The 27,993-nt window shown below is 54.8% G+C and overlaps 1 protein-coding gene across 1 annotated transcript; it reads right to left on the reverse strand.

Annotated features, from left to right (window-relative positions):
* LOC143173414 (uncharacterized) lies at positions 1–27,982 on the reverse strand. The gene is made up of 14 exons (XM_076363632.1): positions 27,881–27,982; positions 27,749–27,799; positions 27,580–27,657; positions 27,205–27,261; positions 26,754–26,810; positions 26,513–26,569; positions 26,346–26,410; positions 25,859–25,928; positions 25,644–25,690; positions 25,176–25,296; positions 1,334–1,384; positions 1,165–1,242; positions 846–902; positions 1–51 (listed from the first exon to the last, which is right to left on the reverse strand). The coding sequence occupies exons 1-14, from the start codon at positions 27,980–27,982 to the stop codon at positions 1–3; spliced, it is 942 nt and encodes a 313-aa protein (XP_076219747.1).
* Between the last annotated feature and the right edge of the window lie 11 nt (positions 27,983–27,993).

Below are 27,993 nucleotides of genomic sequence, written 5' to 3' on the forward strand. Positions count from 1 at the left end.
TTAGAGGCCTTTCTGTCTCTCCCGGAGGTGCTGGAGCTTGTTCCTGAGCAGCTGGACAAGCAAAGGGCCCAGTCAAGAGTCCATGCCATGCCCGCTCTGAGGGGGCTTCCCCCCACAAACATGTTGAGCCCCCGTCCCTCCTGTCCCCAGTACCTTCTTGACCTCAACCTGCTCCTGAACAGCTTCTGCCAGATCTGACCACGGCTCCCACCGCAAAGCAAGCGAGACAAATTGCAGGGAGCCATGGTGGGAAAGGGCATCCCCAGTGAGTCCCCAGGGCACTGGGAGGTCAGGCCAGGGCCAGGGCAGCAGGCACCCAGGTGTCCTGGGGCTAGCACCATTGCCCAGCAGCTCTGGCTGCTCCCTGAGGGATTTCTGGATCTGGGTCACACACCTTGATCAGCTCCTGCACTGCTGTGCCTCCCTCTGTCTTTCCCTGAAAGAGGTCTGCCTGGGAGGGAAAAGAGAACAGGAGCGTCTCCAGGAGGGGCAGGGGGGTGGAGGAGGACCCCCATGACAGCGGCCAGGGCGCAACACCAGACTACCCACTGCCCCCCGTGCCTGAGTTCCTGTTACACACGGTGTCCCCAGACACACGAGTGGGGGTCACTCATCCCACCCCCTTCCCCAAAGCCATGTTGCTGTGCCTGCAGACCCACAGCAGGCTCCCTTGAGCAGCATGGCCACAGCCAAGAGCCTGGGAGATCCCTCCATCATGGACGCCATATCCTAAAGTAAATGTCCTCCCCAGCCACACCACTGCCCGTGGCTGCTGGGGTGCGCGGACCCAGCACTGGCACCCACCTCCCTAACCCTGTCAGGACGGGCCTCCTTCTCCCCTGTACCTTCTGCGCCTCTTCCAGGCTTGCGGCTGCCTCCCTGTTTGCCACCTGAACGTGCTCCTGCGGGAGAGGAGGGGAAGAGGAGCAGCCATCAGGGCGCTGGGACACTCCCGCGAGTGCAGTCCCCTCCGCATTATCCCCTCCCGGCTCCCTTCAGGCACTGCCTTTGCCCTCGCGTCCCCTCTCCTTCCCAGCCCTGCAGGCACATGGTCCTGAGCAACTGGCTCTAGGTGACCCTGCCTGAGCAGGGGCATTGCACAAGGCAAGATGATCTCCAGAGGTCCCTTCCAACCTCAGCCAGTGTGTGATTCTGTGAACTCACCTTTGTCTGGGCCACCAGCCCCTCCAGCTGCTGGAGCTCCTGGCGGTTGTTTTCGAAACGCCGCGCCGCGACACAGTTCTGGGAAGAGGAGCCGGACAGAGGCACCGAGCCCCTGACACAGCCCCAGCCGCCGCAGCTGGGGGACGCGGGCAGAGGAGGGGACACTGACCTTCATGCTGAGCTGCTCCATGGTTTCCTGCAGCTCCTGCCGCTTCTTCCCCTGCGTGGGGAAAGGTGGGGTCAGGGGCTCAGGTCTCACAGCCCCAGCCCCCGTGGAAAGGGGAACACTCCACACCTACCAGACACCGCAGCAGCTCCTTGTGCCTTTGTGCCTCAGCAGAACACTGGGCCAGGTGCTCCCGGAGCATGTGGAGGTCTTGCTTCACCGCTTCTGCCTGCATGGCTGCACCTACGTGTCGGGAGCCAGCAGGGTGTGAGGGGCACGGCCGTGGGCACTGTCAGGCACGGACAGTTGTGGTGACGCTCCCCTACCCTGGCACGCAATCGCACACGGACATACGTGTGCGCTCAGGGGACTGCACCACCGCCCAGCTGTGAAGAGGCATGCCACCCTGCTCACCTCCAGCAGCTGCCCAGCCCCTGCAGGCAGGCTCCAGACACTGTGCAGAGAAGGGTCCTCGGGCCTTGGGTCAGCCCCCGGCCCCCAGACCCTTTCCTTCCTCTGGTTTACAAATGGCTCCCTTCCGCCACCACGGGTAGTAGACGGGGAAGGTCAGAAGCCCCGGACGCGAGGCGAGTGAGTGCAGGCAGCACGAAGCCAGCTGAGACGGCTCCACAGAGCGCGTTCCCGGGCAAGAAAGTCGCAAGACCCTCTCCCTGCGCCCTGACAATCACGCCCAAGCACATGGAGGTGGGAGATAGAAAAGGCTTTTTTGGGGGGGGGGGGGAGGCTGTCAAAAGGGCAGCGGCCCCTCACTGACCACGGGGAGGATCTTTCCCAGTGCATATGCCAGGTGGGTGTAGGTCTCCTCACACAGCACACGCAACAGCAGGCGGTAGAAGAGCTCGCGGTCGTACCAGGAGGCGTAGAGCACCGCAGCAGCCAGAGCAAAGCCAACGGCCAGCTGCAGGCCGACCAAGAGCAGGCAGAGTGTCCTGTGGGGCAGAAGAGGGATGGGAGACTGGGCAGGGCGGATGCATCCCAAGCCCATCTTGCCTATGGGACGGAGGGGGCCGTCCTGGGAGCCCCACGGGCTGCCTCCCCAGCCGTTTCTCATTGCTCCCTCGGGCAGGGTGGGACACGAGGCTCCGCAAGCCCGGGAAAACACCCCAGCCCAGGGAAAACCGACGCTGAGCACTTCCCAGCTGCAAAGCCCACAGCCGGCCGGCAGCTCCCCAGCAGCCTGGACTTGTGAGCCCTGCCGGCAGGAGCAGGCATCCAGCCCATCCCACCCGCTGCCCGGAAGCCGGCCCCGGAGCACAGGGGACCCAGCGGGGACACTCACTGCAGCCAAGAAAAGAAGCCGCGTCTCCTTGCCAGCATGTCGCTCTCCTGCGGGCCAACACAGAGCAAGGACACTTGTCAAGCCCGGCCGCAGGGTCGGGACAGCTGGAGTTGCACAGTGCCCCTGGGCTGTGCCTTGCGCAGGAGTCTATAGCCCATGCGTGGCTGTGACCTCCATGGAGCCTTCTCCCCAGAGAGACCCACGCTGGCCGGGGCCGGGGCTGGCACAGGCTCTCCCCCTTACCAGCTGTGCTTCCACCACCTCCGGCAGCACTGTCCCCGGCGCCTCTGCCTCCTTCTTCCTCTGCTGCTGGCTGCAGGCAACAGGGCTTGGTTGGACGAGTTACAGACCTCCATGGCCACGCGGGGGGTCCCCTTCCAAACATACACCACCCCATTGCCTGGCACCAGCATTGGCAGCCCCATCACTCGGGGTGCTGCAGAGACCCCCCCTGGGCACCCGTGTGGGGCCAGGGGCCCAACTCACCAGGTCTCTTCCTGCTCCAGTGCCTCTTCAAGTTTCTTTATTTCCTGACGCAGCACCTGGGAGAAGGAAGGGTCCGAGTCCCTGAGCCTGCTGCGGCCCTCCTCCAGCCTCCCCACCCCAGGGCCCGTGGGCACCCACCCGTTTTCCCCCAGCCCTTTCGGCACTACCTCATTCTCCCGCTTAGCCTCCCGCAGCCAGGCCTTCATCTGGGCATAGTGCTTGTCCCCCTGCAAAACAACGGGCGTATCATGCGGGCGGCTGGGCTGGGACCTGGGCACCCTCGCCCCTCTCCAGCCCCAGGGCCACGCCCACTCGCTACCCCACTGCCCCAGGGCACCAGGAGACCGGGCCACTCACAAGGCCAGGCACAGGGAAGTGATGGACGCCCCCATATTCTGGGGAAAACGTCCTCCCCAGTCACGCTGCTGCCCACAGCCACTGGGCAAGCGGCGCTAGGTGACCCTCCTTGAGCAGGGGGGTCGGACAAGACAACATGACCTCCAGAAGTCCCTTCCAACCTCTCAGCCCCAGCCAGCTCAGCTCTGGGACGTGGGCAGGGGAGAGGACACCAACCTCGCTGTTGAGCTTCTCTATGGCACCACGCAGATCCTCCTGCATCTCCTCCTGCATGCGGAAAGGAGAGCAGGGGCTCAGGGTCTGCGGCCCCAGCCCCCGGGGACAAGGGGAACACTCCACACCTACCAGACACCGCAGCAGCTCCTTGTGCCTTTGTGACTCAGCAGAACACTGGGCCAGGTGCTCCCGGGGCATGCAGAGGTCTTGCTTCACCGCTTCTGCCTGCGTGGCTGCACCTGCGCGTTGGAGCCAGCAGGGTGTGAGGGGCACGGCCGTGGGCACTGTCAGGCACAGACACTCGCGGGGACAGTCCTCAAGCAGAGGCGCACCCACGCTCTCTCACGCACAGGACACGGCCACGCACATGCAGAGTCAGGGATGCCCAGGGCTGGCACGGGAGCCTCCTCCCAGAGAGGGGCACCGTCAGCCATCTGCACTCACGCGCCTGCACCCCCCGCAGCCAGCTGTCCTGTGCGTGCACGCGCACTAGTTCCGTGCCCGGCTCAGCCTGCGCTAGCCGGGTGCTGAGCACGTGGCAGGAGGTGGTGGGGGGCACCAGGGACCGCTGAGGAGAGAAGGAGCTTCCCCTGCCCTGCTGTGCCGGGCGCTCACGGGGCCCCTCCTGCCCGTGGGGCTGCCCTGCCCTGGGGCCTCTGCAACGCCACCTCCAGCGTCAGCATCCCGCCCTGTGAGGTCAACATGCCCCCACCCCCGGGATCCCCTTCCTTTTGGTCCCCCACCAGCCCCAGCAGCACGCGCAGCCTCCCCACCTGGTCCTGCCTTGGCCTAGCCTACTGCCTTCCCCCCACCGCTCGCAGCCACACACAGACCCCCAGCCACCCTCCTCGCCTGGCCGTGGGCCGTAGGGACCGTGGGGACCGTGGGGATACTCTGCCCTCATCCTCTTCTGCCTTGTCAGGGACCTTCCACTGCATGGCGGACACAGGACAGGTCGTTGGCGAGTACTCTCCAAACGCCTGCCCAGCAGCACCAAGGTTCTCCTCCAGATGCTCCCCCGACTCCAGGAGCAGCCCCCTTTACACCTGCCAGGGTGCCCACGTCACAAGCCCACGGTGACATCATGGTGACACGGCCACTGCTGCCCATTGAGACATGACCATCACCTCCCTGGGGCTGGCGCCAAGAGCTGACATGGGGCCCAGTCGTGGCCACTGGGGAAACAGGGCATTACTCTCAGCACCCACTGGGAGCATCTTTCCCAGTGCATATGCCAGGTGGGTGTAGGTCTTCTCAGACAGCACACGCAACAGCAGGCAGTAGAAGAGCTGGGGGTCGTATGAGGAGGTGCAGAACTGGTCCTGGCCAGTTCTCGTAGCAAGCCGACAGTGTGGAGAAGGATCAGCTCAGGTCGGGCCCTTTCGTCCTGGGCTGCTCCTGTGCTGGGCCAGACTGAGGGCAAGCAGACATCTGCCATGCTCCTGCAGAGGCTCACCCCTGCGGAGGGCTGCAGACCCATCCACACATCTGTGCCCGATAAGATCGTGGAGCACATCCTCCCGGAAGGCATGTCAAAAACATATTGAAGACAGGGAGGTGATTACAGACAGCCAACATGGCTTCACCAAGGGCAAACTGCGCATGAGCCAAAATGGATTGAGAGCAGCCCTGCAGAGAAGGACTTGAGGATCCTGGTGGATGAGAAATTGGACATGAGGTGGTCATGTGTGTTTGCAGCCCAGAAAGGCAACCGTATCCTGGGCTGCATCCAAAGAAGTGTGGCCAGCAGGTGGAGGGAGGGGATTCTCCCCCTCTACGCCGCTCTGGTGAGACCCCACCTGGAGTACTGCATCCAGCTCTGGGGTCCCCAATCCAAGAAGGACATGGTCCTCTTAGAGTGGGTCCAGAGGAGGGCCGCTGTCGTGCCATTTGCCAAAGCAGAGGGAAGGAGCAGTCACTCAATGTGAGGGATCAGCAGACTTCGTTTATTAGAATACAATCATCACACTTTATAGGTTCCTTAATTAGCTCATGCATATTACAAAAGCCAAGCTCCTTATTGGTTAGTAGCCTAAATGCCAGCCTTTACATACACATCTTGTTTCTCCCAACACCCTGTTTCCTCCAGCTGCCGTTCCCTTTTGCTAACCACAACTTTGTTGTCGGCTTTATGCCGGAGTAAACAAGGTCAGTGTGTCCTTGCACTTTATTAGTTCTCACACCAGCTGTTTTCGCCACTTCTTGAGATCCTGCTGACTTATCAATTCTATGTTGACATGCCTCTGCTCAGCCAGCCAGTCTCCCACAATTCCCCCGTTTTTATTTTGGGCTAGCCAAGCGTCACTAGATATACGTGTTATTAATCGTTTAATACAAGACAAAGCACAACTAAACAACAATAATCCTATAATCACTATTATTAGTATTAATATTATGCTCTGAATTATTCCCTTTAACCACCCTCCTAGGCCTAGCCAATTAGTTAGCCCTTCTCATTGGTAGCTGCCGGCTGGTCTCGCCGATCTGTGCCTCCTCCTTATCCTGGGTGTTGTTCCGCTGTTGTTGTTCATCACGTAGTGAGGCTCCTTCTTCTGCTCAGGGAAGGATGGTCAAGGTCACCAGCCGTTTTTGTCAGCATATCCCTGCTACTGTTAAAAACATGGGTTGCTCAGGGATACTAGATCGTGCCCCTGCTGTACCAGCCACTCCTCCACAATTCCCCCTTCTTGTTTTTGAGCAACCCAGACTTGATTAACAATTTTCATAATTGCTTTCTTCACACAGCTAAAAATTATACAAGAGCATATACTTATTACTAATATAACAATTAAAATGCATAAGCTTTCTTTTATTAAACTTATTATCCAAGATGACAGTTCCCCAAATATATTCTTAAGCCAGGTATCGAATAACCCGTGATCTTGTTGAATATTCTTGGTGTGGTCCTTTAACCATTGTAGCTGTTTGTGGATTGACTCCCCATGGTCAGACAGATTCATACAACACATCCCTTCAAAATCCTCACACCCATGTCCTTGTGCTAATAACAGAAAGTCAATAGCAGCTCTATTCTGTAAAATTGCATGATGGAAGCTATCCTGATCTGCAAGTAATTTTTCAATAAGCTCTGTTGTCATATCAGCCTGCTTTTTAGCCCAACAAGCTAATTTCCCTACCTCATTTAGGGCCCTCGCAGCTGCAGCGCCTGGTACAAATAGTGAAAGGAAGACCTTTTCGGTGTCGCTAGGCAGAATTACGTCATCACGACAGTCTGGGGAAAGACCCGTGGCGGCTCTTTTTCGTCTTTGTTGTTGCCCTTTTCTTGTTATGGTTTTCCACCAATTTTCTCCCGGAGCCAGCAGGGTCAATTTTCCTAAGTAGCATGGCCCTCCTACAGCATTTGCTGGGATACCCTGCCAGGCCCTGTCCCCACATATTAAAAATACCTGTGGGGGCAACGCCTTTGGGGTACCATTGTTCCAGATCCCTATTCCTCCCTTTGTTTCCGCTCCAGCCGCTCCTAAAGCATAGCTATTACCACTGTCATTGGTACCACAAAAATCGCCCGCATCCTGATACTTGTAGTAAGATGCGTGAGAGGTGACATTAGTCCACCCTGTCCAATTTCTTGCCTGGTAGAAGTGGATACCCGTCTGTAGGGGTCCCCCAAATATAAAACATGTTTGAATCCAATTTTTAGATGTATTTCCAACTCGCATCGACCCTAATAGTTCCAACTCCTGGGGATTCCAGGGTAGCGAGTGATTTAATCCTTTTATCAAGTTAGCACTACAGTTGCTAGTTGCAGTCACATTAGTACAACTGCCAGTACTGAACCTGGCAAAGTCACCTTCCTTATATCCAGGCATACCTAACAAACAAGTCCTAAACGGCTCAGTTGCTGAGGCGAGGGAAAGGCAAAATGCGGGCTGCCCTGTTTTATTTGCCCAGGTTACCCACATATTTTCCCTTGGGTTAATGCGATGTATAGTTGCCAACCCTAGGATTATTAAGATTAGCCCAATTACAATCACATCTGCCTGGCTCAACATTTTCTCTTCTAGGCGAATTGCCTTTCTTTTTTTTTGGTTTTTTTTTTTTTTTTTTTTTTTTGTGTGTGTGTTTTTTTTGTTGTTGTTGGTTGGGTTTTGTTGTTTTTTTTTTTTTTTTATAAACAATAATCAATTTGGCAGTTTCGTGAACTGTATTTCGTGTCCAGTGGTTATTAATATTCTATACAGCACTATTTCTTTCAGATAGCAAGTTTCACACCACCTTTGTGCGCGCGTGCACCGGGCCCACCACTTCTTATCACAATGGTAACACTGACACAATACTCATGGTACACACCGTAGGCACTCTTTGTTTTTGGTTTTTTTTTTGTTTGTTGGGTGTTTTGTTGTTTGTTTTTTTTTTTTTTTTTTTCACATATCTCCCCCCACAAGCGATCGACAAAATGACTATACGCTTCAGTGGCACCTTGCTGTACAGAACTAAAGGATGGAGTGGACGAACCGGGTAAGGCTAAAAAGGCATCTAGCACCAGTTTGGCAGACAACTGCAACAAAGCAATAGGAAAAACCAACTGAGCATTAATATTATTAAACCTTCCCGTCCCCGTTATCATTTCCGCGGTAATCCCATAGAGGGGATCCCCCTGCGTTTGATGCTGTGCCGCAGCACTTGCCGCCCGCCGTGACCATTCCGACCCCCACAACAAATACTGCGTAGGTGACAATAAAAGCCGCATAAGGTTTTGGCAGTCAGAAGGGCACATCAGGTCAGCCGAAAAAATCCAGATTACAATTTGACGTGAAGCTTCTGATTTTATCCCATACTGGGACACAGTGTTTTTTGCTTGCTGAAGGATTTTCCAATCGTGAGGTGCCCACTTATTGCCGTTATTCTCTTGCAGCACAGGAAAAGCACTCGCCCCCAAGCTGGATGCCGCTTGCCACTGCCCGTCCAGCATAGCGTCTCTAGCCACTTCGCTCCAGCGTCTGGGCTGAACCGTCGCTGGTGGTCCAGAGAGGCAAGGGGGTAGGGATTCCCCTGACGCCCCGGACAGGTGCTCCATCCCTCCCCTCTGGGCTGTAATTGTTAAGTCCTGTAACTGTTGCACCACCTTCTTCAGGAGCTCATTAGTCTCAGCCATACTCTGTGCTTTGCTGTCACCCTGTGGCGGAGTAGACGCACCTGAAGAGACTCCTAGAGGCGGGGCTGTTGGCCAGGGAGGGGTTAACGGAACCAGCCGCTCCTCCTCTCCGGGTCGTCGCTCTTCCGCGACCGTCTCAGGTGAAAGAGGGGCCCCGTTACCGCTAGTTTCTGCATCTTTGCAGTCCGTAAGCGGAGGGTGCGTTTCAAGCAGTTCAGAAGCGCCGTCACCCCCCAGAACACTATACTTGGCTTCCAAGGCAGTTCGTTTGGGGGCACCCGACATACCTCGGACTGCAGACGGCCCAAAGAACCGAAACAGTCCAGATGTTGTATTCTTCGGTCTATCAGGCAAGGGTTCTGGGGCTAGCATTTGAGTGGCTGCACAAGCCACCTTTCTTTCAGCTTTCATGGCTTTTAAAGTCTCTGACACAGACCTCCATAGTTCCCGCACTGTTTTAATCTCCTTCTTTGACTTTTCATCCCCCGTGATAGTCTGCTCCCACATAGTATTGCCAAGCTCTCGCCACTCAAGGTCAGAAAAAATAGTTTGACTGTCCTTAAAATGTCCCCAACGTTGTCCTAATTTAATCAACGTACATAATTGTTTTACCGTTGTCTCGATCCCTCTCTTGGAGAGGATGCTTACGAGCAACACAGCTGCCGCCTCTGTTTCCATGATAGCGGTCGCTCACTGGGAGGCAGTTGGCCAGACTGCTCCGTTATCAGTCCGTATTAGGATCTGAAAAAATTCCCCGGGCTACCCCATACTCTAACAAGTCAGGGAGTTCCTTCTTTAAATCTACCCCTCCTGTGCCCCGCTTCTCTAAGAAGCATTTGAGCAAGTTATACGCCGCTTGCCTGTTCATACCTTTAAAGAGCGCGCTATTGCAGCCTTTGCAGACTTCGGCGGCGCGTAGCTGGCGGGACAGCCTCTTTAGGTGCTCCCGGGTGCGGGGACGAATATCCCTTTCACCTCCTGCGCTGCTTACAGGACCGCACTTTAGTTCTCTACTGGCCGTGGCTTCCGGACTCCGCTATCGGGTCGCCGGGTCCCTGTTCGGGCGCCAAATGTCGTGCCATTTGCCAAAGCAGAGGGAAGGAGCAGTCACTCAATGTGAGGGATCAGCAGACTTCGTTTATTAGAATACAATCATCACACTTTATAGGTTCCTTAATTAGCTCATACATATTACAAAAGCCAAGCTCCTTATTGGTTAGTAGCCTAAATGCCAGCCTTTACATACACATCTTGTTTCTCCCAACATTTACATACACATCTTGTTTCTCCCAACACCCTGTTTCCTCCAGCTGCCGTTCCCTTTTGCTAACCACAACTTTCTTGTCGGCTTTATGCCGGAGTAAACAAGGTCAGTGTGTCCTTGCACTTTATTAGTTCTCACACCAGCTGTTTTCGCCACTTCTTGAGATCCTGCTGACTTATCAATTCTATGTTGACATGCCTCTGCTCAGCCAGCCAGTCTCCCACAGGCCGCAAAAGTGATCCAAGGTCTGGAACACCTCTGCTATGAAGAAAGGCTGAGAGAGTTGGGGTTGTTCAGCCTGGAGTAGAGAAGGCTCTGGGCAGACCTTCCTGCGGCCTTTCAGTATATAAAGGGGGCCTAGAAGAAAGATGGAGGGAGACTTTTTACCAAGGCCTGTAGAGACAGGACAAGGGGCAACGGTTTTAAACTGAAAGAGGGTAGGTTTAGCCTGGACATAAGGAAGAAATGTTTTACGATAAGGGTGGTGAGACAGTGGAACAGGTTGCCCAGAGAAGTTGTGGGCATCACTGGAAGTGTTCAGGGTCAGGTTGGATGGGGCTCTGAGCAACCTGATCTAATGAAAGCTGTCCCTGTCCATGGCGGGGGGGGGGGGGTTGGACTAGATGATCTTTAATAAAGCTCCCCTTCCAACCCAAACCATTATATGATTCTATGAGCTGGAGCAGCCCCCACCCAGCTGCTCGCCAGGCGCAGCGCATTGTCTCGCTGTGCAGACAGCCGTGGGCTATGGAACATCCCTGGGCAGCCAGGGAGGCAGAGGAGGCGGTACAGGCCTTGCCGGGAAGCGCTCTGGGTGCCTGCAGCAGCTCTTCCTGGCCTGGGGACAGCGGCTGGCCCCAGCACTGGGAAGAGGGAGGCAGGGAGGCAGGGAGGCAGGGAGGGAGGCCAGGACAGCAGCACGACTCGAGAGAGAGAGCCAGCCTGGCTGCTGATTATTTCCACGATGCACAGAGTCACCTCCATTAGCACTGTTAGCATCTTCCGTTAGACCGAAGACATATCTACAGACATGTAGACTGTATGTATGCATGCTCCTTGGCCAGTCCCGCAGGGGTCTGTGCGGTACCCACATGCCCAGCTCCCTGATAGTCACCCTGGGGGGCTGCGCACAGCGCTCTCACAGCTCAATCCTTGCAGGCTGCCGCACCACCGGGAGGTGGCTGAGGAGCCTGGCGTGTTTGTTCCTTTTTTTTTAAACTCTGCTCTTCCCAGTTGCTCATGACATCTTATCTTTTTTCATTTCCAAACCCATTTGTTTCAACCCATTTTATTTCTCGTCCTCTCTTCTTCTTCGTTCCATCCTCTCACATACCAGTTTCGCTACAAGATCAACTGAACCTATACATACACAACCACCAAAGCTAGTAATCCCGACAATCCCCCAACAGAATATACTTTAATGCTGTGTTAAGCAGCACTAAACTACGTCCACTTCTATTTTCTGTTACAATTTGACTTTCCCCTTCACTTCCCCCTGTTGTGAGTTGTTATGACATATGCCCATTCCTCGTTGCGAGTTTTTCAAATTCCTCTTTATGCGTGGGACCAAGGATCCCGGGCAGATAATCTGAGTTCCCAGTTGCCCATGTTGCAGTTGGGGTAACCTGAAAGAAAACACAAAACCAGCTTCATTCCCTTTGGGTACCGGATGATTTGGAGATCCACTGCTCGGAAACGAGATGTTCAGTACAGAGCCCAAATACCAGATTAAGCTCAAGGTCAGTGTTGAGCATCCCCAGCAAGTTTGGGATGCTTGTGGTCAAGCACCTTCCACATGGCACTTTGAAGGTGTGTTAGCAATATGCAAGGAAAACTCCCTTTTTGCAGGTGATTAACCTGGACGGTTTGTCCCACAGATAATTGATGATGATCTTTTTTGCCTGAAGTTGAAGGTACACTGTGGCTGCTATCAAAAGCTTTCCAGATCGGACTGCCAGTCATGGTCCGTCAATTGTTTAAGGCAGGGACTGCATTGGTAGAGTGATGTGGCCGCCCGTGAAATGAGGGCATGGGTAGCCCATACCTAGAACGCTAATAATCCCTACCCCGGTTAAAATATACTCCCATTTACTTGGAGGTTGGGGTAGGGGTCCTTTGAAATCTATTTGCCATCTCTCAGGTCGGCCCACTGTTGCCCAGCTAAAAATTTGGCTCAGGCCGATGTACAAAAGGGCAGCTAGCGACAAAATCTTGGCATTGTGCTTTAGAAATCGGCCACCCTCGGGGGCCCACTTGTCGAGATAGATCCAGGCCACCCATAAGTCCTAAGCTGTCACGTAACCAGCCCAGCATCATGCGATCAGAGGTGGAGGGAGTATATATGTTACGGGGAAGATCAGTAGCATTGCTCTTTCTAGGTTCTTAAGCAAAGCAATGTGCTTCATGGTTCCATCTGGCTCCTAGGTCTGTGCCCTTCGTATGTGTGGATACGTGCCCTATTCGAAGAAGATTCCCATCATTCTTCTTTGCTCGAGCTATTAAATATAGCTTTTCCCCTAGTTCTTTTCCCCGGACTTCACTTTCTTCAGTTTTCCATCCTTCAGCTTTCCAGTATGGGAGCCACTGAGTGGCCCCAGCCCGTACCGCACAGGAATCGGTATATATTGTGCCGGCACCCCGTCCAGCAGCTAGCACTGCCACCTGGAGCTCAGCCAATTGAGCTGATCCCTCTATCTCCTGTGTTTTGGATGTCCCGTCTGAGGGCTGCAGGGGGGCAGCCCTTCCCTCCCACTTCCCTGTGAGCTGGTCCATCTGTAAGCCATCACTAGACCACACCTCGATATCCTCTTGTAAATCGGATGGGGGTGGTGCATGTTGAATGGGTGGGGGCAGCGTACCAAGGGGTGACAAGGCACCCCTTTGCCATTGGATACTGTACTCTGTCAGGCTCCCTGTAAGCCCTGTTCCCCTCACGACCCAGTCGCGACGTGCTGTGTACGTTGTCATTTCCTGAATTGTACTGGCGTGTGCCATTCCCTGAGGAACGGGAGCAGACTCTCTGATTCTTTTGAGGATAGGGAACGGGGTCTGAATTTCTAAGGCTGTGTCTGATGTGATGGGTTCAGTATCTAGTAGGGCTGGGTAAGTAGCCAGTAGTGATTTTTTTTCCCAGAGTGAATAGCGTGACTGGGAACCTTGCTACCCCTTTGATCCAAACCCTATGGGAGTTAATTGGGCCTTATTGGGCCCAACTCATTGCCACCATCTCCACTGATACCGTCTTTCTGCGAGTCCTATATGTAGGCTAAAGGGGGCCCCTGGTACTGCGGGGCCCATAGCCTGATACTCTAAAACATTGTGTCTTCACAAACAAAGCGCTTCTTTATGAGTAATTGTCCATTCCCAGGTAGCGTGCTTCTTCAACAGATCGTATGAGGGTTGGGCAGTTATAGTAAGCCCTGGAATATGGTCTCGCCAGAATCCTGCATTCCTTGTCGGAGCTCCTTCTTATTGGAGGGTGAGTTTAGCTGGGATATTTGCTGCAGGGTATCAGGGGGAGTACATCGCCTGCCATCTTGCCAGGTTATATGTCAAAAGGGAACCAGCTGGCTAGGTCCCTGTCATTTAGCTTCAGGGATGGTAATCCCCTTACCTTCCAGATGGGCTAGGAGGTGACCACGCATTCTTCGGCCCTCACTGGAGGAATCCCCTCCAATTAAAATGCCCCGTGCTAATAAAAGCCTGATGTGACAATGTAGGGCTATGTTTGCATCCTTGGGGTAATGGGGTGGAAGTATGCTTTATCCCATGCCCAGTAAAAGCCAAGCTCTCTTGATCCTCAGGTTGTAATGGGACCATGAAAAATGTATCTTTTACATCCACGGCAGCCACCCAAGGGTGGGCTGCTTGCTCTATCATGAAAAGAAGACCCGTGATAGATGGGACGGCAGCAGGTAAGGGTCCAGTATTTTCATTCAGTTTGCCATAATGTACCATCAAACGCCCGGTACTGTTAGGCTTACAGAGAGGCCACACAGGGCAGTTACACGGAGAGTGAGTTTTCTGAATAACACCCCATTGTCATAAATCGTGAGTAAGAGTAGTTATGCCTAGTGTGGCTTCAGGGCTAATATCATATTGTCATACATGAGTCAAGGCATTTTTGGGTAATTTAGGTGTGGCCTGTAGTAGAAAAGTAGTGGATCCCTTGGCTGGTGTTTCATCTATAGAGACTACGGAGTTCTGGGTCTGATGGTTTGGCCGCCAAGTGCCCGATGGAGTACTAACGGTCTGGGGTCTTAAAAGATCCATACCCACTATATTGTAGGACCGTATTGCCGCTATGGGTCTCGGTGTAATACACAAGGACAAGGAGGGTTTTTGTCAAATTTCTGTATTACAACTTACTACAAATTTAATTATTATAAATTAATGTAATTATTATTACCAATTAATTATTAGTATATGAGTGCCTCTCTGTACTATTTGAAGTGCTAGCGGTACAGCACTCACCAAACCGCTCCGAAGAGTGGGGCCAATCGACCACGCACAAAGTCTCACTTCGAAGGTGAGCCGCGTCACGGAGTCTGCAGTCAGCCAGGCATCCCCGGAGAGGGTCCAGTCTGCCTAGCAGGTCCCGTGTAGAGGCGTTCTCACGGGGGAGCTCTCGGAGAGAAGATCCGTATTGGGTAGAGAGCGAGTTCTTTTTCTATCTTTAGAGACATAAGGGGGGTGTAGGGCACCACCACCTGGGGCAGCCAATAGCTGTTGCTGACTTCTGTTTTTCCAGACGGTTTTCAACGTTTACAGGCAATTTCTACCTTTCCTCGGGATGTCTCAGGTCCTCAGGTTCCCAGCGGCGCTTCAAGGACGCCAGGTGCGCTTCTCAAGGATGGCCCTCGAGGATGCCCCAGGTTCCCAGGCCAGCAGTTCCCAGGCTGGCAGACACCTTTTCTCTGTCAGTGCATTTCCCTTATGAGCAGGTTGCCTTTACAGCTGCTCCCATCAGGGTCGAGGCACGGCTGAACGGCCTGTTGTTTCCTGGGTCCTCCTTGCCCTGCTTGAAGACAGGAGTGACATTTGCTTTCCTCCAGTCCTCTGGCAATTCTTCCAATCACCATGACCCATCAAAGATTAGCAAGGGTGGCCTTGCAGTGCCATCAGCCAGATCCCTCAGCGCTCGCGGGTACGTCCCATCTGTGCCCATGCACTTCTGTATGTCCAGTTTCCTTAAGTATTCCCTGACCTGATCCTCTTCCGCCAGGGGTACGTCTGCCTTGCTCCAGCCTTTCCTCCAGCCTTTGTGACCTGGGATTCCTGAAGGCCAGTCAGGCTGGTAGAGACAGAGGCAAAGGCGGCCTTCAGTGCCTCAGCCTTTCCCACGTCCTGTGTCCCCAGGACCCCCGCCTCGTTCAGCAGCGGGCCCTGTCACGAAATGAGTGGTTTAGATTGCTTAAAGAATCACCGTCAAACGTATTAGCAGAAGAGGTTTTAATATGATGTTGTAAAAGCGCAACTTAAGAAAGTTCGATGGCAAGGTTCACTCTACTAATTACTGCATGGAAGAAACATACAAAGGAAAATTGAGTTACACTCGAGTTAGAATGATTCACAGAGAGCGCGGAGATGCAGAAAGGTAAGGAGGACCCTCCCATTGAGCCATGAGGTTCAGAGTGGCCCCCCTTGCTTTCTGAATTCCTCCTTCGAGAGGAGTCTACGTATCAAAGTTACCAAGACCAAATCCAAGTTACCATACTACAAGGTTATGCGCAGTATCGGTCGCTTACCGAAGATCTGTTGTTGGTAAAAGGTCTCTCTGCCTTGAGGAGCAACCTTGAGAGGTCTCCCAGCTCAAGGGGAGATCACCGCCACGCAGCCAGCTGCTTAGCAGGGAGAGCTCAAAGAAGGCTCACCTAGGCTGTCATAGTTAGGGGATAAAGCGGTTGGCTCCTAGTCAAAGTACATGCGGTGGAAAAGGTATACGTGAGACTCCTTGTACCCACAACATTCTTTGTTCCTTGATAAATGAGTCTTGGAAAAGCCACCCACTATTCATGTGTTAGTTGCGTGGTCGGTGTTCCAAGCTCATATGCACTGATGCTCACTGTGTCACTCTGCTCCTTTGTGGGTTTTCAGAGAACAGGTTGAAACTAGGGGAGTTCACGCCTGGCTACGGCTCAGGCCTTTACCCCTTCCGGAGCCTGCACCAAACCACCGCCAGTCTGGTCAGGGGTCAAGCGCACCCGTCACAGGCCCCCATTTCCCCTCGCCGTCCTTCTGTCACCTACGTACTCACAGGCAGCGCTGGGGCTGCGATGGGGTGTTTGGAGGGGTTGTATGCACAATTAAATGGTGCATTTAATACCCAGCGGCTGGGCCCTGATCACACCCCACAGTCCTAAGAAGATGCTGACACGAACACACTTCAAGCCAGGCCCTTTAGTGGGGTTAATCCCGGTATGGGGGGGGACACAGAACACCCCCCGGCCCGGGGTGGGAATGGGGGATGGGCAGGGCGCCTCCACTCCCCATGCTGCGCGGGAGAGGCAGAGCCAGGGTATGCGGAAGCAGGGGCTGGTACCTGGTGGGTGGCAAAGGGATTTGCAGGGGATTGTGGGGCCCGGGGTTGGGCAGGGATGCCTGGGGAAGGGTTTTGTGGTGCTTTCACTTCTGCAGCCCCGTGATGTGCGCTTCTATGTCAGGAAAGCTCTCCAGCCACGGGTGCGTATCACTGGGACACGGCACCCTTGGGGAGATGTGGCACTGCAGGGGCGCCTGTGGGGTGAGGAGCCATTTCCCTGCCAGGGTGCCAGGCCCGCTGTGCTGGACACCCACGGGATGGGGGCACTGGCACACTTGCTCACCCCCACCCCAAGCACAGCCCCAGCAAGGCCTTACCGCCTCGAGCTTCACCTGGTCATCCCCGGGCACCCCAGCTCTCCTCGGCTATTAGCCGTTTATGAGCAAATAGCCCCACAACTGCCCCAAACAGCTTCAGAGACCACCTCAGCCCACAGACACCCGCAGAAGCTACCTGCCCCCACACTCCCCCATCTCCCCAAAGACTCCACATGCCTTCTGGACACCCCTGATGTCCCCAAATACCCCACTCACTGCCCCCATCCCCCCCTACACCTCCAAATGACCAGGGCCTTTACAGGTACCCTGAGTCACACAATCGCCCCAAATACCCCAAGTACTCCTGACATCTCCCAGATATGCCTGTTTCCAGACAGTCTCCAGAACCCCCCCCATGTCCCCAAACACCCCGCTAACTGCGCCTTCATTCTCTGATCCCCCCAGGCACCCCATTTGCCCCGTTCCCTGTTACCCTATGTCGTGGTTTAATCTCAGTCAGCAACTAAGCACCACGCAGCCGCTCGCTCACTCCCCCCCACCCGGTGGGATGGGGGAGAGAAATGGAAGAGCACAAGTTAGAAAAAAACTCGTGGGTTGAGATAAAAACAGTTTAATAATTGAAATAAAATTATAATAATAATATGATGATAATAATAATAATACACAAAACAAGTGATGCACAGTACAATTGCTCACCACCCGCCGACCGATGCCCAGCCAGTCCCCGAGCAGCGGCCCCCCCCCGGCCAGCTTTCCCCAGTTTATGTACTGAGCATGACGTCACATGGTACGGAATGTCCCTTTGGCCAGTTTGGCTGTGCCCCCTCCCAGCTTCTTGTGCACCTCCAGCCTTCTCAGTCGGTAGAGCATGGGAAGCTGAAAAGTCCTTGGCTCGTGTAAGCATTACCTAGCAACAACTAAAACATCGGTGCATTATCAACTTTGTTCTCATCCTAAATCCAAAACACTGTACCAGCTACTAGAAAGGAAATTAACTCTATCCCTGCCGAAACCAGGACACCCTAACGTCCTCCATCCACCTACCACCCCCAACTCTCCATATGCCCTGTTTACGACCTTACACATGCCAGACCTGCCCAGGGTACCCTTCATCCCCTCTGTTACCCACTCAGTGCCCCCGATCCCCTCAGTTAACCCCAGAAACCTCAGCCCCAAAGATGCCTCTGCTTCCCCCCAGACAGCCCCGATACCCTCAGTTACCCTTCCAGGCATCCCAGCTCTCCCGCTCGGATGTCTTCAATCTACTCAAATGCCCCCTAAATGCCACTGGTCACCTCAGTTTCCCCCACAAGACCCCGATCCCCTCAGTTACCCCCTCAGAAGACCCCGATCCCTTCAGTTCCCCCCTCCAGACACCTCCAATCCTTTGAGTTCCCCTCAGACTCCCTCCATCTCCTCACTTCCCCCCTGCACACCCTCCATTGCCTTCACTTCTCCCCAGACACCCCCATCATCTTAGCTCTCTCCCAACACCCCCGACCCCTTTACCTCCCCCACCCATACCCTCCTGATCCCATCAGTTCCCCCCAGACAGCCCACTCCTTCCAGGTACCCCAGGCACCTGCTCCCCCCAAGGTCCTGCTTCCTCCAGAATCCCCCTGGCCCGGTCCCTGGCCAGGCCCTGCACTCACAATGCCGGGCAGGTCGCCATACTTGGGGTCAGACGTGGCCGGGGGAGCATTTACAAGGGAGTGCGATGGAAGGGAGTTCTTCCCCCCACCACAGTCTGGGTGGAGGGCCATGGTGGGGAGCTCTTTCCCCAAAAAAGGTGGAGGCTGAGGGGGGGAGTTGTTTCCTCCCCAAAAAGGAGTGGTGACACAGAAGAAGAACATAGAAAGGGAACTGGGAAGGATTCACAGGGAAAACTAAATCCAGTCAGTGGCACTGAGCACAGGAAACCCTTCCATGATGAGTTTGCCCACTTCGTGGCTTTCTTTGGTTTGCTCTTCCCAGTGGTATCCTGGTTGGGTATTTTTCCAGTTTCCGGCCCAATATTGGTGCTGTAGCAGAGGTTTGTTTTCATAGAACCATCGAATCATAGAATGGTTTGGCTTGGAAAGGACCTTTAAAGGTCATCTAGTCCAACCCCGCCCTGCAATGAGCAGGGACTTCTTCAACTAGACCAGGTTGCTCAAAGCCCCGTCCAGCCTGACCTTGAATGTTTTCAGGGATGGGGCATCTACAGCCTCTCCGGGCAACCTGTGCCAGTGTTTCACCACCCTCAGCATAAAAAATTTCTTCCATATACCTAGTCTGAATCTACCTTCTTTTGGTTTAATACCATTACCCCTGGCCCTATCGCTGCAGGCCCTACTAAAAAGCCTGTCCCCATCTTTCTTATAAGCCCCCTTTCAGTATTGAAAGGCTGCAATAAGGTCTCCCCGGAGCCTCCTCTTCTCCAGGCTGAACAGCCCCAATTCTCTCAGCCTTTCTTCATAGCAGAGGTGTTCCATCCCTCTGATCATTTTTGTGGCCCTCCTCTGGACCTGCTCCAACAGCTCCATGTCTTTCCTGTACTGAGGACTCCAGAGCTGGACACGGTACTGCGGGTGGGGTCTCACCAGAGCAGAGTAGAGGGGCAGAATCACCTCCCTCCACCTGCTGGCCGCACTGAGAATCATAGAATCATGGAGTCATTTAGGTTGCAAAGGAGCTTTAAGATCATCAAGTCCAACCATTAGCCTAACACTGCCAAGTCCACCACTAAACCATGTCCCTAAGCGCCACACCTCCACGTCTTTTCAATACCTCCGGAGAGGATGACTCCAGCTCTTCCCTGGGCAGCCTGTTCCAATGTTTAACCACTCTTTCTGTAAACAAAATCTTCCTCATGTCCAATCTAAACCTCCCCTGGCGCAACCTGAGGCTGTTTCCTCTTGTCCTATCGCTTCTTACTTGGGAGAAGAGACCGACACCCACCTCACTCCAACCTCCTTTCAGGTAGTTGTAGAGCGCAATAAGGTCTCCCCTCGGCCTCCTTGTCTCCAGGCTAAACAACCCCAGTTCCCTCAGCCGCTCCTCATAGAACTTGTTCTCCAGACCCTTCACCAGCCTCGTTGCCCTTCTCTGGACACGCTCCAGCACCTCAATAGCCTTCTTGTAGTGAGGGGCCCAAAACTGAACACACACTGTTCGAGGTGTGGCCTCACCAGTGCCGAGTACAGGGGCACAATCACTTCCCTACTCCTGCTGGCCACGCTATTTCTGACGCAAGCCAGGATGCTCTTGGCCGCCTTGGCCACCTGGGCACACTGCCGGCTCATGTTCAGCCGGCTGTCGACCAACACCCCCAGGTCCTTTTCCGCTAGGCAGCTTTCCAGCCGCTCTTCCCCAAGCCTGTAGCGCTGCATGGGGTTGTTGTGACCCAAGGGCAGGACCCGGCACTTGGTCTCGTTGAACTTCATACAACTGGCCTGGGCCCATCGATCCAGCCTGTCCAGGTCCCTCTGCAGAACCTTCCTACCCTCGAGCAGATCAACACTCCCGCCCAACTTGCTGTCGTCTGCAAAGTGACTGAGGGTGCACTCCATCCCCTCGTCCAGAGAGTTGATGAAGATATTAAACAGAACTGGCCCCACTACTGATCCCTGGGGAGCACCACTTGTGACCGGCCGCCGACTGGCTTGAACTCCATTCACCACAACCCTTTGGGCTCGGCCATCCAGCCAGTTTTTTAACCCAGCGAAGCGTACGCCTGTCCAAGTCATGAGCAGCCAGTTTCTCCAGGAGAATGCTGTGGGAAATGGTGTCAAAGGCTTTACTAAAGTCTGGGTAGACAACATCCGCAGCCTTTCCCTCATCCACTAAGCGCGTCACCTTGTGATAGAAGGAGATCAGGTTAGTCAAGCAGGACCTGCCTTTCATAAACCCGTGCTGACTGGGCCTGACCGCCTCCTTGTCCTGTATGTGCCACGTGATGGCACTCAAGATGATCTGCTCCATAACCTTCCCTGGCACTGAGGTCAGGCTGACAGGCCTGTAGTTCCCCGGATCCTCCTTCCGGCCCTTCCTGTAGATGGGCGTCACATTTGCTGACCTCGAGTCAACTGGGACCTCCCCGGTTAGCCAGGACTGCTGATAGATGGTTGAAAGTGGCTTGGTGAGCACTTCCGCCAGCTCTCTCGGTACCCTTGGGTGGCTCCCATCTGGCCCCATAGACTTGTGTGCGTGTGTGTCGAAGCGGTGTAGCAGGTCGCTAACCATTTCCCCTTGGATTACGGGGGCTTTATTCTGCTCCCTGCCCCTGCCTGCGAGCTCAGGGGGCTGGGTACCCGGAGAACAACCGGTCTTACTATTAAAGACTGAGGCAAAGAAGGCATTGCGTACCTCAGCCTTTTCCTCATCCTTTGTCACTACGTTCCCCCTCCCCCCCCATCCAATAAAGGACGGAGATTCTCTTTAGCCCTCCTCTTGTTGCTAATGTATTTACAGAAACACTTTTTATTGTCTTTTACAGCAGTAGCCAGATTAAGTTCTAGCTGGGCTTTGGCCCTTCTAATTTTCTCCCTGCATAACCTCACGACATCCTTGTAGTCCTCCTGAGTTGCCTGCCCCTTCTTCCAAAGGTCATAAACTCTCTTTTTTTTCCCTGAGTTCCAGCCAAAATTCTCTGTTCAGCCAGGCCGGTCGTCTTCCCTGTCGGCTCATCTTTCGGCACACGGGGATGGCCTGCTCCTGCACCTTTAAGATTGCCTTCTTGAAGAGGGATCCTTTGCCCTTCGGGACTGCCTCCCAAGGGACTCTGTCAACCAGGCCCCTAAACAGGCCAAAGTCCGCCCTCTGGAAGTCCAAAGTAGCAGTTCTGCTAACCCCCCCTCCTGCCTTCTACAAGAATGGAAACCTCTATCATGTCGTGATCGCTACGCCCAAGACGGCCTCCAACCACCACGTCACCCACAAGCCCTTCTCTGTTCATAAACAACAGGTCCAGCGGGGCGCCTTCCCTAGTTGGCTCCCTCACCAGCTGTGTCAGGAAGTTGTCTTCCACCTGGACTGTTTCTTCTCTGCTGCACTGTATTTCCAGCAGACATCTGGTAAGTTGACGTTCCCCACGAGAACAAGGGCTAGCGATTGTGAGACTTCTCCCAGCTGCTTATAGAATATTTCATCTGCCTCTTCATCCTGGTTGGGTGGTCTGTAACAGACTCCCACCATGATAGCTGCCTTGCTGGCCTTTCCCCTGGTTCTTACCCATAAACACTCAACCCTATCGTCACCATCATCAAGCTCTAGACAGTCAAAACGCTCCCTAACATACAGGGCTACCCCACTGCCTCTCCTTCCTTGCCTATCCCTTCCGAAGAGTTTATAGCCATCCATTGCAGCACTCCAGGTGTGCGAGTCATCCCGCCATGTTTCTGTGATGGCAGCAATACCATAGTTTTCCCGCTGCACAGTGCCTTCCAGCTCCTCCTGTTTGTTGCCCACGCTGCATGCACTGGTGTAGATGAACTTCAAGCCGGGCTCTTGATCCCGCCACCGTTTTTGGGAGAGAAGCCCTAATTCCTACGTGACCATTCCCAGGCGCTTCCATGGTTTCTAACACATCAATAACCCTTGTGTCTTTGCTGTCGAATGGCTCTCCATCCCCCTAGCTCCACTGAGACGGCAGACCAAAGGACCTCGCTAGCACACCATCAACCTCAAACATTGGCGTGTCGACCCCAGGCTTACCTCTAGCAAGCCTGGTTTTATCTCCTTCCCCATTCACATCTAGTTTAAAGCTCCTTCAGTGAGCCCTGCTAAATCCTGCGCCAAGTTCATTTCCCCCCCGCTTTGAGACAGGTGTACCCTGTCTGTCGCCAGCAGGCCTGGTGTCATGTAAGCCGACCCATGCTCAAAACCCAAAAAATTCTGCCGGTGACACCGGGCTCAGAGCCAGGTGTCGATCTGCTGGCTCTTCCTGTTTCTTCCCTCACCATTCCCTGCACCTGGAACTGCAACACCCAACTTCTTTTGATGCAGCCCAGGATACGGTTGGCTTTCTGGCCTCCCTTTTGGAGCAGAGGCGCAGATCCTGTAGTTTCAAACACACCCCTATCTCCGGTTTTCCAAATCCTTGCCGAGTCTGAAGTGTTCACGTCCACAGGCCGGGCTCTGACAGCTCTGGGGAAGCTCTGGTTACAGCTCTTTATAAACTCTGAGAGCACACCAATGTGGCAAAAGGTGCTGTGGGCTGTAAGTAGCTCCACATCTTGGTTTGGAGCATCCTGTAAAGACACTCCCCGACAGAGGATTTTGCTTCATTATTAGTAACAAAATGGTGAACCTTCCCCTCCTTTTGCAGCTTCTTTGAAGGCTGGTTTAAGAATCCTTTGTCCGTGTCAGTCTGTAATTTCTGAGACTTGCGCTTGCTCATTCTTTCCGTCAAAGACTTCCTTTAACATCAGAATGATCAGAACGGGAGCGCGTCACTTGCATCATGATTTGCTCAAAAAACCTCCAGGCTGTTAAACATTGGGTTTGGATTCATTCACAGTGCCCTAAGCACTGCCCCAACACAGTCACACGATCCCAGAAGGTACAAGACTTCATGTGCTTCCATTAAAATACACAACGGCAAATTTGCCCTGCAACAGTTCTGAGTGGCCTCATTACCTTTACACCGTCCTGAAAGGTCCATTTCTTGCATTATTGCCAAAAGAGTCATCACTCTATTTCTCACAACTCACATTTTCTTTAGCAAATGCTGCTGCAGGATCTGTCACAGCCTCTAGGGGGAAGGTTCATCTTGCTTTAATCCTTAGCGGGAAGCTGCTCCTGAAGAGCTGAGTGAAGTAGCCCAGCGGGAAAGAAAAATTCTTGACAAAGGGTCAGAGTCTTCGGCCATGAGAAAAAAAACATGAGCGATGCTTCACAGTGATGCTTAAATGTAATGTTAAAACTCCTCTGAGAATACAAACTCTCTCTCTCTCTCCCTCCCTCCCTCCCCTCTTATATATACGCTTATATATACAGACATTTCCCGTATTCCATTCAACTCTACGTTGTCACTTTCTGACTGTCTTTACTTTTGAAAAGAAAGTAATAATTTCAATAACATCATGAAGCATCCGTTCCCGGCTGGGAGACGTTTCTGTCTACTGAGGCAAATATCTTCCCTGGGTACCTTCTCTTCAGGATAGAAGAGGGTAACTGTCTTGCCCCTCTGACTATTAAGATCGTCTCTAAGAAGGTAGATTCGTTAAAGGATGGTTGACTGTTGTCAGCAACGAAATGCATGTATTAATTCCATGTAGACGTTTTCTCCCCTGCGCTTAGCAGGAAATTTAATATAGGCGGCAGAGAGAGACCTTTCCCATTTAGTCTTGGTGCAAGTAGACTAAAATACGCTTTCTTCTCCCATTCCTTAACCCACGTCCTTTTTACAAACGTTTGCACCCATGTCAGCTCTTGTAGAGGTTTTCCTAAATGCTCCTCGTTTAGCTTCATCTCGTTTGAAAGCAATTACGACTAAGTTGCTAACACCACGGCCACCCGGGGGCTGTTTGGGCTCAGAGGCAAAGTTGGACCCCAAAGGCGGAAGCCCTTATTACCCCTATTAACCCATCCCCGAAACTCCCCCCTCGCTCATCCCTGACTGCGAGCGGCACCACAGCCCCAGCACCCCCAACCTGAACCGACCCCAACAGCGCAACTGAGCCCATGCTCTGACCAGCTGCAGAGACCCTGATGACGGCCCCAAAGACCCGCGAGCCTCAGCCATGAGCTCCCAGCCTCGCACATCCCCTAACCCCCACACAGGGCCAGAGCAAGCCTGGGATCGGGACCCCCTGGGACTGCGCCCGACCTCGGCAGGACAGGTCCCAGGGGGCACTGTTGATGTTACTGGTGGCTGAGCCGCTGCTAAGTCCCTGCATGCATCCCCCGGTAAACATCCCCCACCCCCACCCCCCACCCCCCATTAATGCCCCCCCAGCCATGGCTGACCCCAAGTACGCTGCCCTGCCCAGCATCACGAGTGTGGGGCTGAGCCGGGAAGCAGGCCAGGGCCAGGATGTCTAGAGGGGCAGCGGGGGGGGGGGGAGCGGGTACGTGGTTGCCCCTTGTCCTGGCACTACAAGCCTTGGTAAAAAGTCTCCCTCCATCTTTCTTCTAAGCCCCCTTTATATACTGAAAGGCCGCAAGAAGGTCTGCCCAGACCGTGCATTGGGCACGGATGCGCTGGAGGGGTCTGACATTCATTGACAAGGTGACGCACTTGTCCTACAATCACAGATTTCTTTATTCTCTTTCTCGTTTTATTTCAAAAGAACCGGGACCTCACTGGGCGGCTCCCAAAGGCAGCCGCCAGCTTTGGTGGCAGGACCCAGTTAAGGATGTCCCTCTTCAGCAGCACCAGGATGAGGACAGCAAACTGCAGCAAGGCGAGGAACAGAAGAAGTCTCCTGGGGGACAGGAGAGGGGTCAGGCAGAGCAGGGGGCAAATTTGTCTCAGCTCTTTCCAGCCACCCTCTTTCGAACACCACCATGGGATCTTGCACCATGCTGGGCACAGCACTCCCTGCTCAGGACTGGAGTGAGGGGCACGGGCATCTCTCTCAGCCCTACTGTACGTCTCCCCAGTGGGCCCCAAAATCCCCCGCTATGCGCCCCCCAAGCTGGGAAGAAAAGAAATACTGAAACTTTTCATCCCAGAGAAGTCCAAAGCTGCCTAATGCCCTCGGACCACTGGCACGGGCATCCCACTGCCTACGGAAGAGCCCCAGCACCCCAAGCCCCCCGGGAAACTCACCTCAGCCAAGAAGTGACCTTATGCCTCCTTGAAGCCCGCTGCTCCTCCTACAGGCCAAGGCACAGCAGGGATATGTGTTAGGGTGCGCGAGCTGGCCGAGGTTTGAGGGCTCAGACCCCGTCCCTCGTCCTCGCTGAGATTGGTGCCCTCATGTCCCCCAGGCACAGTGCAGACCCATCCCTCCCCAAGGCCCACAGCGGGGTTGTCTGTCCTACCAGCCGCACAGCCACCATCTCCTGCAGCAGCGACGGATTGGTCTCGTCTGCCTGCACCGTCTTCCTCCTGCTGTGGACACCGTGGAGTTCTAGGCTGTGAGAAGAGACCTCGGCCGGCATGGCGGTCTCCCAGGAGGCCAACAGGGAGCCAGGGTGCTGCCCAGCCTCTGCTGGGGCTGGCACCAGGCACCCCTGGCACCCCAGCACTGCACAGACCCACCCCCTGCCCCTGTCCTGCCCCAGGCCTGGGGGGCACGGAGGAGAGCCTGGGAGCTGCTCAGAGTTGTGCAGAGCTGCTTCCAGGAGTCCCGAGTTGCTCAGAGATGTGTTGAGCCGCATAGGAGAAGACAAAGGGCTCTCCCGAGCAGGCTGGAGGAGCGGACAGGAGCCAGAAAGATGTCTGCAAGTGGCAGAGGTCTGCCTGGAGCAGCTCAGCACCCCCCACCCCCCTGTCCCAGGTTTCAGTCAGGGCCCCATCGCCACTCACAATGCTGTTGGCTCTTGGAGGCCTTTCTGTCTCTCCCGGAGGCACTGGAGCTTGTTCCTGAGCAGCTGGACAAGCAAAGGGCCCAGTCAAGAGTCCATGCCATGCCCGCTCTGAGGGGGCTTCCCCCCACAAACATGTTGAGCCCCCGTCCCTCCTGTCCCCAGTACCTTCTTGACCTCAACCTGCTCCTGAACAGCTTCTGCCAGATCTGACCACTGCTCCCACTGCAAAGCAAGTGGGACACATTGCAGGGAGCCATGGTGGGAAAGGGCATCCCCAGTCAGTCCCCAGGGCACTGGGAGGTCAGGCCAAGGCCAGGGCGGCAGGCACCCAGGTGTCCTGGGGCTAGCACCATTGCCCAGCAGCTCTGGCCGCTCCCTGAGGGATTTCTGGATCTGGGTCACACACCTTGATCAGCTCCTGCACTGCTGTGCCTCCCTCTGTCTTTCCCTGAAAGAGGTCTGCCTGGGAGGGAAAAGAGAACAGGAGCGTCTCCAGGAGGGGCAGGGGGGTGGAGGAGGACCCCCATGACAGCGGCCAGGGTGCAACACCAGACTACCCACTGCCCCCCGTGCCTGAGTTCCTGTTACACACGGCGTCCCCAGACACACGAGTGGGGGTCACTCATCCCACCCCCTTCCCCAAAGCCATGTTGCTGTGCCTGCAGACCCACAGCAGGCTCCCTTGAGCAGCACAGCCACAGCCAAGAGCCTGGGAGATCCCTCCATCATGGACGCCATATCCCAGGGTAAATGTCCTCCCCAGCCACACCACTGCCCATGGCTGCTGGGGTGCGCGGACCCAGCACTGGCACCCCCGTCCCTGACCCTGTCAGGACGGGCCTCCTTCTCCCCTGTACCTTCTGTGCCTCTCCCAGGCTGGCGGCTGCCTCCCTGTTTGCCACCTGAACGTGCTCCTGCGGGAGAGGTGGGCAAGAGGAGCAGCCATCAGGGCGCTGGGACACTCCCGCGAGTGCAGTCCCCTCCGCATTATCCCCTCCCGGCTCCCTTCAGGCACTGCCTTTGCCCTCGCCTCCCCTCTCCTTCCCAGCCCTGCAGGCACTGCAGGCAGGCAGAGAGACCCCCAGGCCAAAGTATCGACACAGTCCACATCTGGACATGGTCCTGAGCAACTGGCTCTAGGTGACCCTGCCTGAGCAGGGCCATTGCACAAGGCAAGATGATCTCCAGAGGTCCCTTCCAACCTCAGCCAGTGTGTGATTCTGTGAACTCACCTTTGTCTGGGCCACCAGCCCCTCCAGCTGCTGGAGCTCCTGGCGGTTGTTTATGAAATGCCGCGCCACGACACAGTTCTGGGAAGAGGAGCCGGACAGAGGCACTGAGCCCCTGACACAGCCCCAGCCGCCGCAGCTGGGGGACATGGGCAGAGGAGGGGACACTGACCTTCATGCTGAGCTGCTCCATGGTTTCCTGCAGCTCCTGCCGCTTCTTCCCCTGCGTGGGGAAAGGTGGGGTCAGGGGCTCGGGTCTCGCAGCCCCCAGCCCCCAGGGACAAGGGGAATACTCCACACCTACCAGACGCCACAGCAGCTCCTTGTGCCTCTGTGACTCAGCAGAACACTGAGCCAGGCACTCCCGGATCATGCGGAGGTCTTGCTTTACTGCTTCTGCCTGCATGGCTGCACCTG

The sequence above is a fragment of the Aptenodytes patagonicus genome, unplaced genomic scaffold (assembly GCF_965638725.1).
Source record: "Aptenodytes patagonicus unplaced genomic scaffold, bAptPat1.pri.cur scaffold_74, whole genome shotgun sequence".
Classification (NCBI taxonomy): Eukaryota; Metazoa; Chordata; class Aves; order Sphenisciformes; family Spheniscidae; genus Aptenodytes; species Aptenodytes patagonicus.

Bases quoted from the DNA above. Each gene is read 5' to 3' on its own strand.
- LOC143173414 (XM_076363632.1), bottom strand. From the start codon at position 27,982: ATGCAGGCAGAAGCAGTAAAGCAAGACCTCCGCATGATCCGGGAGTGC. The intron at 26,811-27,204 runs GTACAGGGGAGA...TTTCCCTCCCAG, and splicing joins GCCTGGGAGAGGCACAGAAG to GCAGACCTCTTTCAGGGAAA. The intron at 25,929-26,345 runs GTGAGTGGCGAT...CGGTGTCCACAG, and splicing joins CTCCAAGAGCCAACAGCATT to CAGGAGGAAGACGGTGCAGG.